The 13989-nt window shown below is 43.2% G+C and overlaps 1 protein-coding gene across 5 annotated transcripts in view; it reads left to right on the forward strand.

Moving 5' to 3' along the window:
- The window catches only part of IL11RA (interleukin 11 receptor subunit alpha), a 187268-nt gene that overhangs the window by 111958 nt on the left and 61321 nt on the right, over nt 1–13989 (forward strand). For all 5 annotated transcript variants that reach the window (XM_073556711.1, XM_073556708.1, XM_073556709.1 and 2 more), the window contains exon 5: nt 10948–11062. In XM_073556711.1, the coding sequence (XP_073412812.1) occupies nt 10948–11062 (115 nt within the window). The remainder of the gene's footprint in view (nt 1–10947; nt 11063–13989) is intronic.

Below are 13989 nucleotides of genomic sequence, written 5' to 3' on the forward strand. Positions count from 1 at the left end.
AGCGGTGTTCCATTACTTTAATGTCCTGGTGGAACTGCTCGCCTTGTTGATCGCTTACATCCCCAAGATTTTGAGGGAAGAAATCTAAATGTGAATGCAAAAAGTGCATTTTTAGAGACATGCGACATCCAGCACACTGGCATGCATTTAGCGGCTCCTCAACACCTTCAACAGATTCTGGAGATTTTTGTTTTCCTAAGAAGTTTTCACAGGTCCACTTGAAGCTTTTCCAAGATCTCAGTTCCTTATCATTTAGAGTTCCTTCATCTCTCATAAGCTCTCTGATCTGAGGAGCAACAAATCCTTGTGAATTTGTCTCTGCCATGGCTTTCACAAAGTTTTTAATCAATCCCAACCCAACGTTATATGTAGTGGAGGAAGAAAGGTTTTGGTTGGAGTAACTGAAGGATTCTGCTGAACATTGTCTCTCTCTGGAGCATAGATGTTTCTCTGTCCCCAATCATAATGCTCTACTGTATTTCTACTATCCCATAAACACAAGAAGCAACAATATTTGTGAAACCTCCTAGCCTTCCCATTAGGAGAGCAATCACTTTCAAATCTCCACAGATATTCCATTGATGATGCTTATATTGTATAGCATCCAAAACAACTAACAGATTTTCAGAACTTTCCTTTAGGTGACACGAGTGAGCAATAGAGGCTGATGGTTTCATGCTTCCATTGTGAAGCAGCACTGCTATCAAACTTCTCTGAGATGAGTCAATAAACAGTCGCCAATGTGCAGCAAAATACTCTCGATTCAGTTCTTCAAAGAGGCCGTTCACATTGTTACAGGACACCATTGGGCCATCAACTGTGTTACAGTGTCACTTCTGTTCCGGTAATAACACACTTTGTCATCATCATGAAGACGATTCTTCTGTTTCAACCTAGATGGGAGAAGTTCAGCTTTATCTTTTGACAATGAAAGGTCTCTCATGAGATCACTTTATTCATGTTGAGTAAAGCGTCCTGGCTGCTCGGCTGCTCCATCAGGTACATACTCATCTTGACTTGAGGTCTCCATGGCTTCTCCAGTATGAAGCTACTGGAGAAGCCATGGAGACCTCAAGTCAAGATGAGTATGTACCTGATGGAGCAGCCAGGACGCTCCATAGTCTTCATATTCTACTTCATTTTCATCCAATCCAGACGACGGTGGTTCAGGAACTGGCAAGGTACCACCATGTGGAACTGGCCTAATCACAGATTCAACTTCAGGGTAATAAATCTTATGTTTGTTCTTTGTAGAAAAGTTCTTCAGTGTGACAAAACAAGAGTAGCATGATTGTTGGGTTCTCTCCAAGTCATGGGAACAGCCACTTTCCTCATATTCAACCATCACGAAGACCGTTTGAACATCCTGAGCATATCACATGAGGGGCCCAGGTTTTTTTTTGATAACCAAGTGGACACGTAAAGTACATCTGATACATCATTTTAACCCCTCTCTGACATGAGACATACTATTCCGTCCACGTGCCCTGGGACTTAATGCCCATGGACGGAATAGTACGTCCTAGCAATCTCCCGCGCACACGGGTGGTGTGTTGCCGATCACGGCCGGGTGTCAGCTGATTCTCACAGCTGACACCCGACACTAAGTGCCGGGAGCAGTCACAGACCACTCCCGGCACATTAACCCTCGGAATACTGTGATCGAACACGATCGCAGCATTAAGGGAGCAGGCAGAGGGCTGAAAGCCTTTCTGCCTTTGGATCGGAGACCCCGCGGTGTGACGCGGGGTCTCGATCGCTCCCATGGTAACCCGATGTCGTCATGGTGACATCGGGGTTACCAGAGCTGAGAAAACTTCCTGTCATGCGCAGTGATAATCAGGAAGTCTCTGAGGTCAGTGTGCAGCACATGCGGCGCTGACAGCTTCTATAGCATGGGGATGCTGCTTCATCTGCATGCTATAGAAGCGATCAACCTGCAAAAAATGATTGTCCCAAAGTGGGACAAAGTGTAAAAGATAGAATGAAGTAAAAAAAAATTTTAAAATAATTGTAAAAATATTTTTTAATAATAATAATAATAAAAAATCTATATTTATTCTATTACGAAATAAATATTTGAATGAAAAAAATCTAAAAAATAAAAGTACACATATTTAGTATCGCCGCGTCCGTAACGACCCGCCCTATAAAACTGTCCCAATAGTTAACCCCTTTAGTGAACACCATAAAAAAAGGCGAAAAAACACAAGGCAAAAAACAATGCTTTATCATCATACTGCCGAACAAAAAGTGGAATAATGCGCGATCAAAAAGACAAATATAAATAAACATGGTACCGCTGAAAACGTCAAAAAACAAGCCACCATACAGCGTCATCAGCGGAAAAATAAAAAAGTTATAGCTCGCAGAATAAAGCGATGCAAAAATAATAATTTTTTTTATATAAAATAGTTTTTATTGTATAAAAGCGCCAAAACATAAAAAACAACATAAATGAGGTATCGCTGTAATCATACTGACCCGAAGAATAAAACCGCTTTATCAATTTAACCGCACGCGGAACGGTATAAACGCACCCCCCCAAAAGAAATTCATGAAGCGCTGGTTTTTGTTCATTCTGCCTCCCAAAAATCAGAATAAAAAGCGATCAAAAAATGTCACGTGCCCGAAAATGGTACCAATAAAAACGCCAACCCGTCCCGCAAAAAATAAGACCCCACAAGACTCGGTGGGTCAAAATATGGAAAAATTATAGCTCTCAATATGTGGTGATGCAAAAACTATTTTTTGCAATAAAAAGTGTCTTTTAGTGTGTGACAGCTGCCAAACATAAAAACCCACTATAAGGCCTCTTCATCAGTACCTCAAGGACGGGCGCCAGGGAAGAAGCGTTACAGTAAGCGCTGTTCCCCGGCGCCGTATGCTGAACACGGCTCTCATCACTCTCCCCTGCTCTGCCGGAGATCAGCACAAGCAGGAGAGAATGATGAGAGCCGTGTTCAGCACCGGGAAGCAGCGCTTACTGTAACGCTTCTTCCCTGGCATTGATGCGTGTCACGTGGATGACATCTGTGTGTTATGCGTATGCACATGTGCTGGATGTTTTCTGGCCCGTGCTGAGATTAAAAAACTGACATGTGCACAGACCCATTCACTTGAATAGGCAAATAGCGCTCCGTTCCTCCCTAGTCTCTCCGCATGGCTGCCCAATGGTATAAAATTCTGTGACACACCCATGGTGTCAATATGATCACTGCACCCCTAGATGAATTCATTGAGAGGTGTAGTTCATAAAATGGGGTCACTTATTGGGGATTCTGCTCTTTTGGCACCTCATGGGCTCTCCCAGTGGGTCATGGCACCAGCAAACCATAACAGTGAAATCTGGCGCTCCTTGCCTTCCGAGCTCTGCCATGCGCCCAAACAGTGGTTTACCCCCAAATATGGGGTATCAGCGTACTCAGGACAAATCGCACAATAATTCTTGGGGTCCAATTTCTTCTGTTACCCTTGGGAAAATAAAAAATTGGCGGCGAAAAGATCATTTTTATGATTTTTTATTCTTACGGCTCTACGTTTTAAACGTCTGTGAAGCACTTGGGGGTTCAAAGTGCTCACCACACATCTAGAAAAGTTCCCTAGGGGGTCTAGTTTCCAAAGTGGGGTCACTTGTAGGGGGTTTCCACTGTTTAGGCACATCAGGGGCTCTCCAAACGTGACATGGCGTCTGATCTCAATTCCAGCCAATTTTGCGTTGAAAAGTCAAATGGCGCTCCTTCCCTTCCAAGCCCTGCCATGCGCCCAAACAGTGGTTTACCCCCACATATGGGGTATCAGCCTATTCAGGACAAATTGCACAACAACTTTTAGGGTCCAATTTCTCCTGTTACCCTTGGTAAAATAAAAACAATTGGACCTGAAGTAATTTTTTTTGTGAAAAAAAGTTAAATGTTCATTTTTTCAAATATTCAAAAAATTCCTGTGGAGCACCTGAAGGGTTAATAAACTTCTTGAATGTGGCGTTGAGCACCTTGAGGGGTGCAGTTTTTAGAATGGTGTCACTTTTGGGTATTTTCTATCATATAGACCCCTCAAAGTGGCTTCAAATGTGATGTGGTCCGTAAAAATAAAATGGTGTTGTAAAAATGAGAAATCGCTGGTCAACTTTTAACCCTTATAACTTACTAACAAAAACAAATTTTGGTTCCAAAATTGTGCTGCTGTAAAGTAAACATGTGGGAAATGTTACTTATCAACTTACTGGTTGACTGCACTGTCAATGTTCCTTCCCATAAAACTCACTAAAACCTTTACTGATGTTGTCCCTGTAAGAAAATTCACAATTAAGTAAGACAAGCAAAGAAATGGGAAAAACCACACACATTGAAAATGCAGAAATAACATAATAACAAAAATACTTCCATCTCGGAACCTTTATGTGATAGAGCAAAACTAAGCATGTTTTTAGAATCAGCGCATCAAACTCCATAAAACAGACATATTACCTTTACTGATGTTTTTTTTTTTTTGACCAATGAATCGGGAATTGTGGATTTGGATGATGATTTGGGGATTGGCGTCATCCTCACAAGTCTGATTTCTCACCTGTCCTCTCACCCAAAAATGGTTGAAAAGAGTGATCCTGCTGCTCTCATCCCCCACAACAAAGGAAAACTGCTCATGGCGCACACATCAGTCTAACTGGTCACAGTCCCTATCCTCCTGCCCTATTACTTACTGTGAGGAATGAGGGAGACTCCATTTTGGATTTATTAATTCAGGCCCAATATGTTATCCACAGGTTTCCTTCTGCTTCCGGAACTGTGGCCCCCACCCATGGGATAAGTACACAAATTCCCAAAAGAACAGGACTTAATATGTGGCCTCTAATTCTCTGGCCATATGGCAAATGAAGGCGAGGAGGAACGGAGCTGGGATCCCCTGCTGTCTTTTGTACAAAGCAGCCAACATCAATCAGCTGTCAATGGAAGATGTGCACAGCTAGAGATGAATTATGAGAGTACCATGCATCTCAGGGTTAAGTCCACTATATCACCAGAATCCTGGGAGCCCTCCACACACACCTAGGTCTCCTCATTCTCTAGCTGTCCCAGGTACCGAACTATCGAGACTGGCTCTCCAGAACCACTTAGCTGACCCAAGTTTGTACTCTCCAGATCGGTCCAGCCCCAACGAACCCACTGAGACGTCAGTCATCCCATTTGGACCTCCCGCTAGGAAGTTATGACCCATCCTAGATATTGGGAGTTATTTCAGCTAGGAGATCAAGGGAGGAGATTTCAGTCCAACCTAGAGGGGCAGTGACAAATATGGGAGGGGGCGCGCTAAGGGTTAAAAGCTAGCTACACATGTTTAGCCATTGTTATTATTCTGCCACGGAAGCCATGTCACGTCACATGTGGAGACGGACCAGAAACTAAGAAAGTACCTGTGGACTCGAGTGCTTCCCTGTGCCCACATGCTATAAGGACCGGTAATGACTGCTGTCCCATCCTGTGCCCTCCCTTTATCTGCACCTCTGGCTGTAATATCTGGAGATTACTCTGTATAGATCTGTAGTTTCTAGTGCGTCTTTCAGCCATTAAAATATCAGTTAATTTTGGGCAGCTATTTTATCTCGAATCCCGATTCCCCACGTCCGTGAGTCCAGCTAGTACTTATACGCTACCTGGGGTTGGTTTCTGACCCGATATAAGCTTGATAACGGACCAGGCTTATATCTAACGAGGAAATGGTGGCAGCATACCGTTCTGGTGTTATTGGTAGCTCCTGGCAGTGACGGACTGGAGGTTTATATACAGTGCCTACAAGTAGTATTCAACCCCTTGCAGATTTAGCAGGTTTGATAAGATGCAAATAAGTTAGAGCCTTCAAACTTCACACAAGAGCAGGATTTATTAACAGATGCATAAATCTTACAAACCAAAAAGTTATGTTGCTCAGTTAAATTTTAATAAATTTTAAACATACAAGTGTGGGTCAATTATTATTCAACCCCTAGGTTTAATATTTTGTGGAATAACCCTTGTTTGCAATTACAGCTAATAATCGTCTTTTATAAGACCTGATCAGGCCGGCACAGGTCTCTGGAGTTATGTTTGCCCACTCCTCCATGCAGATCTTCTCCAAGTTATCTAGGTTCTTTGGGTGTCTCATGTGGACTTTAATCTTGAGCGCCTTCCACAAGTTTTCAATTGGGTTAAGGTCAGGAGACTGACTAGGCCACTCCAACACCTTGATTTTTTCCCTCTTGAACCAGGCCTTGGTTTTCTTGGCTGTGTGCTTTGGGTCGTTGTCTTGTTGGAAGATGAAATGACGACCCATCTTAAGATCCTTGATGGAGGAGCGGAGGTTCTTGGCCAAAATCTCCAGGTAGGCCGTGCTATCCATCTTCCCATGGATGCGGACCAGATGGCCAGGCCCCTTGGCTGAGAAACAGCCCCACAGCATGATGCTGCCACCACCATGCTTGACTGTAGGGATGGTATTCTTGGGGTCGTATGCAGTGCCATCCAGTCTCCAAACGTCACGTGTGTGGTTGGCATCAAAGATCTCGATCTTGGTCTCATCAGACCAGAGAACCTTGAACCAGTCTGTCTGAGAGTCCTCCAAGTGATCATGAGCAAACTGTAGACGAGCCTTGACATGACGCTTTGAAAGTAAAGGTACATTACGGGCTCATCTGGAACGGAGACCATTGCGGTGGAGTACGTTACTTATGGTATTGACTGAAACCAATGTCCCCACTTCCATGAGATCTTCCCGGAGCTCCTTCCTTGTTGTCCTTGGGTTAGCCTTGACTCTTCGGACAAGCCTGGCCTCGGCACGGGAGGAAACTTTCAAAGGCTGTCCAGGCCGTGGAAGGCTAACAGTAGTTCCATAAGCCTTCCACTTCCGGATGATGCTCCCAACAGTGGAGACAGGTAGGCCCAACTCCTTGGAAAGGGTTTTGTACCCCTTGCCAGCCTTGTGACCCTCCACGATCTTGTCTCTGATGGCCTTGGAATGCTCCTTTGTCTTTCCCATGTTGACCATGTATGAGTGCTGTTCACAAGTTTGGGGAGGGTCTTAAATAGTCAGAAAAGGCTGGAAAAAGAGATAATTAATCCAAACATGTGAAGCTCATTGTTCTTTGTGCCTGAAATACTTCTTAATACTTTAGGGGAACCAAACAGAATTCTGGTGGTTTGAGAGGTTGAATAATAAATGACCCTCTGAATAAACTTTTCACAATTTAAAAAAAAATTAAACAAAGAAATAACATTCTTTTTTGCTGCAGTGCATTTCACACTTCCAGGCTGATCTACAGTCCAAATGTCACAATGCCAAGTTAATTCCGAATGTGTAAACCTGCTAAATCTGCAGGGGGTCGAATACGACTTGTATGCACTGTATATATATATTCCCGGCCTGGGACTGCTGATATATATACCGCCCTCACCACAGAGTGCCTTGTTAACCAGTACGTGACAGGGCAGCCTATCCGGCGACTACTTATGCTAGGTGCAGTTCCCTGACTGACCTGAGGGTAAGGGGGCACCAGAGAGCTGTGACTGTGTAAGCTCAGTCGCAGATTGGTGATGGCGGGGTGATATCTATATCCCCCCCAGCTCTCATTTTCCTTACACTTACATCCACTATTTTTCAATGGGTGGTTCCTCATCAAGAGCATCAGCATTCTGCTAGCACTATAGGAGCAGGAAACTTCTTTTCCTTACTTCCAAGCATGCATTGCTCTTGTCCTTTTCCATTAGCTTACCTGTCTATTATGTCTGTATATAATGCAACAGACAGGAGAGCGGTAGCAGAGAGGCCCACCCCCCACTTCCTGTAGAGAGACAGGCCCGCCCCCACTTCCTGTAGCAAGACAGGCCCGTCCCCCACTTCCTGTAGTGAGACAGAGGCCCGCCCCAACTTCCTGTAGCTAGACAGAGGCCCGCCCCCTCATTTCCTGTAGCTTGACAGAGGCCTGCCCCCCACTTCCTATAGCGAGACAGAGGCGTCCCCCCACTTCCTGTAGCGAGACAGAGGTGTGCCCCCCACTTCCTGTAGAGAGGCAGAGGCCCACCCCCCACTTCCTTTAGAGAGGCAGAGGTCCACTCCCCACTTCCTGTAGAGGCAGAGGCCCTCCCTCCACTTCCTGTAGAGACAGAGGTCCGCCCCCACTTCCTGTAGAGACAGGTCCGCCCCCACTTCCTGTAGAGACAGAGGCCCACCCCCACGTTGTGTAGAGACAGAGGTCCGCCCCTCCACTTCGTGTAGAGACGGAGGCCTGCCCCCCCACTTCCTGCAGAGACAGAGGCCCTCCCCCCACTTCCTGCAGAGACAGAGGCCCTCCCCCCACTTCCTGTAGAGACAGAGGCCCTCCCCCCACTTCCTGTAGAGACAAAGGCCCGCCCCCACTTCTTGCAGAGACAGAGACCTGCCCCCCCCCCACTGCCTGCAGAGACAGAGGCCCGCCCCCCACTTCCTGTAGAGATGTGGGCCTGCCCCCCACTTCCTGCAGAGACAGAGGCCCACCCCCATTCCTATAATGCGTCATGGCTGCAGTTTACACTTGACATCAGGTTGCACATAATGGAGATGTGTCGTGGTCGGCAGTTTGGGAGATTTTTCGGTGTTAAGACATCATTTATAAATAGTGACTTTCAGATTTCTTATTACACTATCTATTAAATAAGATCAAACTTGAAGGAGTAGACACCATTCTTACAGAGCACAGGGCAGGAAGGTTTGTCATAGGGATACTGAAGTAGAGTTTGGAGACTTACAGTTGTGGCCAAAAGTATTGACACCCCTGCAATTCTGTCAGATAATACTGAAAATGATTTTAAACACAAATTCTTTGTTATTATTATCTTCATTTAATTTGTCTTAAATGAAAAAACACAAAAAGAATTGTCCTAAAGCCAAATTGGATATAATTCCACACCAAACATAAAAAAGAGGGTGGACAAAAGTATTGGCACTGTTCGAAAAATCATGTGATGCTTCTCTAATTTGTGTAATTAACAGCACCTGTAACTTACCTGTGGCACCTAACAGGTGTTGGCAATAACTAAATCACACTTGCAGCCAGTTGACATGGATTAAAGTTGACTCAACCTCTGTCCTGTGTCCTTGTGTGTACCACATTGAGCATGGAGAAAAGAAAGAAGACCAAAGAACAGTCTGAGGACTTGAGAAACCAAATTGTGAGGAAGCATGAGCAATCTCAAGGCTACAAGTCCATCTCCAAAGACCTGAATGATCCTGTGTCTACCGTGCGCAGTGTCATCAAGAAGTGTAAAGCCCATGGCACTGTGGCTAACCTCCCTAGATGTGGACGGAAAAGAAAAATTGACAAGAGATTTCAGCGCAAGATTGTGCGGATGTTGGATAAAGAACCTTGACTAACATCCAAACAAGTTCAAGCTGCCCTGCAGTCCGAGGGTACAACAGTGTCAACCCGTACTATCCGTCGGCGTCTGAATGAAAAGGGACTTGTCTCATCTGACCAGAGAACATTCTTCCAAAACGTTTTAGGCTTTTTCAGGTAAGTTTCGGCAAACTCCAGCCTGGCTTTTTTAGTAGAGCTTTTTGGGGAAAGGCATCAACATAGAGTTTACAGGAGAAAAAAAGAGGCATTCAAAGAAAAGAACATGGTCCCTACAGTCAAACATGGCGGAGGTTCCCTGATGTTTTGGGGTTTCTTTGCTGCCTCTGGCACTGGACTGCTTGACCGTGTGCATGGCATTATGAAGTCTGAAGACTACCAACAAATTTTGCAGCATAATGTAGGGCCCAGTGTGAGAAAGCTGGGTCTCCCTCAGAGGTCATGGGTCTTCCAGCAGGACAATGACCCAAAACGCACTTCAAAAAGCACTAGAAAATGGTTTGAGAGAAAGCACTGGAGACTTCTAAGGTGGCCAGCAATGAGTCCAGACCTGAATCCCATAGAACACCTGTGGAGAGATCTAAAAATGGCAGTTTGGAGAAGGCACCCTTCTAATATCAGGGACCTGGAGCAGTTTGCCAAAGAAGAATGGTCTAAAATTCCAGCAGAGCATTGTAAGAAACTCACTGATGGTTACCGGAAGTGGTTGGTCGTAGTTATTTTGGCTAAAGGTTGTGCAACCAAGTATTAGGCTGAGGGTGCCAATACTTTTGTCTGGCCCATTTTTGGAGTTTTGTGTGAAATGATCAATGTTTTGCTTCATTCTCTTTTGTGTTTTTTCATTTAAGATAAATTAAATGAAGATAATAATACCGAAGAATTTGTGTTTGCAATCATTTTCAGGAAGAAACTGAGTATTATCTGACAGAATTGCAGGGGTGTCAATACTTTTGGCCACAACTGTAAATCATTGATATAAAACATTTTGTCCAATAGCTGAATTATGATGTCAGCTGTGGAGCAACTCTAGATAAATATTTACATGGTAGAGATATGTGTCCTGTAAATCACAATCAGCGGGTGGCAGGATGGACTGATATGGTCAGTAGGCGCTGCGGAGACAAATCGCTATGTGCAAGTTTATATGTATAAGTACAGAAGATCGCTCGCTGACTGCTCCAGTATACTCGCCCCATCCCGAGGACGTGATCCCTGTGTAGGTCTTCTTTTTGGATTGTGAGCCTCTCAGTTGATAGTTTTATATTTCCCTGATGTCTAACCTCTGGTCCCTGACCTCTGGTCCGTGATCCCTGACCTCTGGTCCCTGACCTCTGGTCTGTGATCCCTGACCTCTGGTCCAAGATATCTGGCCCGTGATCCCTGACCTCTGGTCCGTGATCCCTGATCTCTGGTCCCTGACCTCTGGTCTGTGATCCCTGATCTCTGGTCCCTGACCTCTGGTCCAAGATCTCTGACCTCTGGCCCGTGATCCCTGACCTCTGGTCCCTGATCTCTGGTCTCTGACCTCTGAACTCTGGTCCCTGATTTCAGATCTGTGACCCCTGATCGCTGCATTTTTTTTACAGATCCTCCGGGAATCCCCTCCGTCACCTGCAGGGCTGCCGATTATCACAACTTTTCTTGTTATTGGAACTCCAGTGTGGAGACTTTCCTGCCTACCAGATACATCACATCGTACCGGTGAGATGACGCTCTGCTGATATACATATAACTCATACAGAGTACACACACACACTGTACATATAACTCATACAGAGTACACACACACTGTACATATAACTCATACAGAGTACACACACTGTACATATAACTCATACAGAATACACACACTGTACATATAACTCATGCAGAGTACACACACACTGTACATATAACTCATACAGAGTACACACACACTGTACATATAACTCATACAGAGTACACACACACTGTACATATAACTCATACAGAGTACACACACACTGTACATATAACTCATACAGAGTACACACACTGTACATATAACTCATACAGAGTACACACACACACACTGTACATATAACTCATACAGAGTACACACACACTGTACATATAACTCATACAGAGTACACACACTGTACATATAACTCATACAGAGTACACACACAGTACATATAACTCATACAGAGTACACACACACTGTATATATAACTCATACAGAGTACACACACACTGTACATATAACTCATACAGAGTACACACACTGTACATATAACTCATACAGAGTACACACACACACTGTACATATAACTCATACAGAGTACACACACACTGTACATATAACTCATACAGAGTACACACACTGTACATATAACTCATACAGAGTACACACACACTGTACATATAACTCATACAGAGTACACACACACAGTACAGATAACTCATACAGAGTACACACACACTGTATATATAACTCATACAGAGTACACACACACTGTACATATAACTCATACAGAATACACACACTGTACATATAACTCATACAGAGTACACACACACTGTACATATAACTCATACAGAGAACACACACACTGTACATATAACTCATACAGAGTACACACACACTGTACATATAACTCATACAAGTACACACACACTGTACATATAACTCATACAGAGTACACACACACACTGTACATATAACTCATACAGAGTACACACACACAGTACATATAACTCATACAGAGTACACACACACTGTACATATAACTCATACAGAGTACACACACACTGTACATATAACTCATACAGAGTACACACACTGTACATATAACTCATACAGAGTACACACACACTGTACATATAACTCATACAGAGTACACACACACTGTACATATAACTCATACAGAGTACACACACACTGTACATATAACTCATACAGAGTACACACACACTGTACATATAACTCATACAGAGTACACACACACTGTACGTATAACTCATACAGAGTACACACACACTGTACATATAACTCATACAGAGTACACACACTGTACATATAAGTCATACAGAGTACACACACACTGTACATATAACTCATACAGAGTACACACACATTGTACATATAACTCATACAGAGTACACACACTGTACATATAACTCATACAGAGTACACACACACTGTACATATAACTCATACAGAGTACACACACACTGTACATATAACTCATACAGAGTACACACACACTGTACATATAACTCATACAGAGTACACACACTGTACATATAACTCATACAGAGTACACACACACTGTACATATAACTCATACAGAGTACACACACACTGTACATATAACTCATACAGAGTACACACACACTGTACATATAACTCATACAGAGTACACACACTGTACATATAACTCATACAGAGTACACACACACTGTACATATAACTCATACAGAGTACACACACACTGTACATATAACTCATACAGAGTACACACACTGTACATATAACTCATACAGAGTACACACACACTGTACATATAACTCATACAGAGTACACACACACTGTACATATAACTCATACAGAGTACACACACTGTACATATAACTCATACAGAGTACACACACACTGTACATATAACTCATACAGAGTACACACACACTGTACATATAACTCATACAGAGTACACACACTGTACATATAAGTCATACAGAGTACACACACACTGTACATATAACTCATACAGAATACACACACACAGTACATATAACTCATACAGAGTACACACACACACACTGTACATATAACTCATACAGAGTACACACACACTGTACATATAACTCATACAGAGTACACACACACTGTACATATAACTCATACAGAGTACACACACTGTACATATAACTCATACAGAGTACACACACACTGTACATATAACTCATACAGAGTACACACACACTGTACATATAACTCATACAGAGTACACACACTGTACATATAAGTCATACAGAGTACACACACACTGTACATATAACTCATACAGAGTACACACACATTGTACATATAACTCATACAGAGTACACACACTGTACATATAACTCATACAGAGTACACACACACTGTACATATAACTCATACAGAGTACACACACTGTACGTATAACTCATACAGAGTACACACACACTGTACATATAACTCATACAGAGTACACACACACTGTACATATAACTCATACAGAGTACACACACTGTATATATAACTCATACAGAGTACACACACACAGTACATATAACTCATACAGAGTACACACATACTGTACATATAACTCATACAGAGTACACACACTGTATATATAGCTCATACAGAGTACACACATACACACTGTACATATAACTCATACAGAGTACACACACACTGTACATATAACTCATACAGTGTACACACATACTGTACATATAACTCATACAGAGTACACACACTGTACATATAACTCATACAGAGTACACACACAGTACATATAACTCATACAGAGTACACACACACTGTATATATAACTCATACAGAGTACACACACACTGTACATATAACTCATACAGAGTACACACACTGTACATATAACTCATACAGAGTACACACACACACT

The sequence above is a fragment of the Dendrobates tinctorius genome, unplaced genomic scaffold, assembly GCF_039654945.1.
Source record: "Dendrobates tinctorius isolate UK_male_01 unplaced genomic scaffold, ASM3965494v1 ptg000237l, whole genome shotgun sequence".
Classification (NCBI taxonomy): Eukaryota; Metazoa; Chordata; class Amphibia; order Anura; family Dendrobatidae; genus Dendrobates; species Dendrobates tinctorius.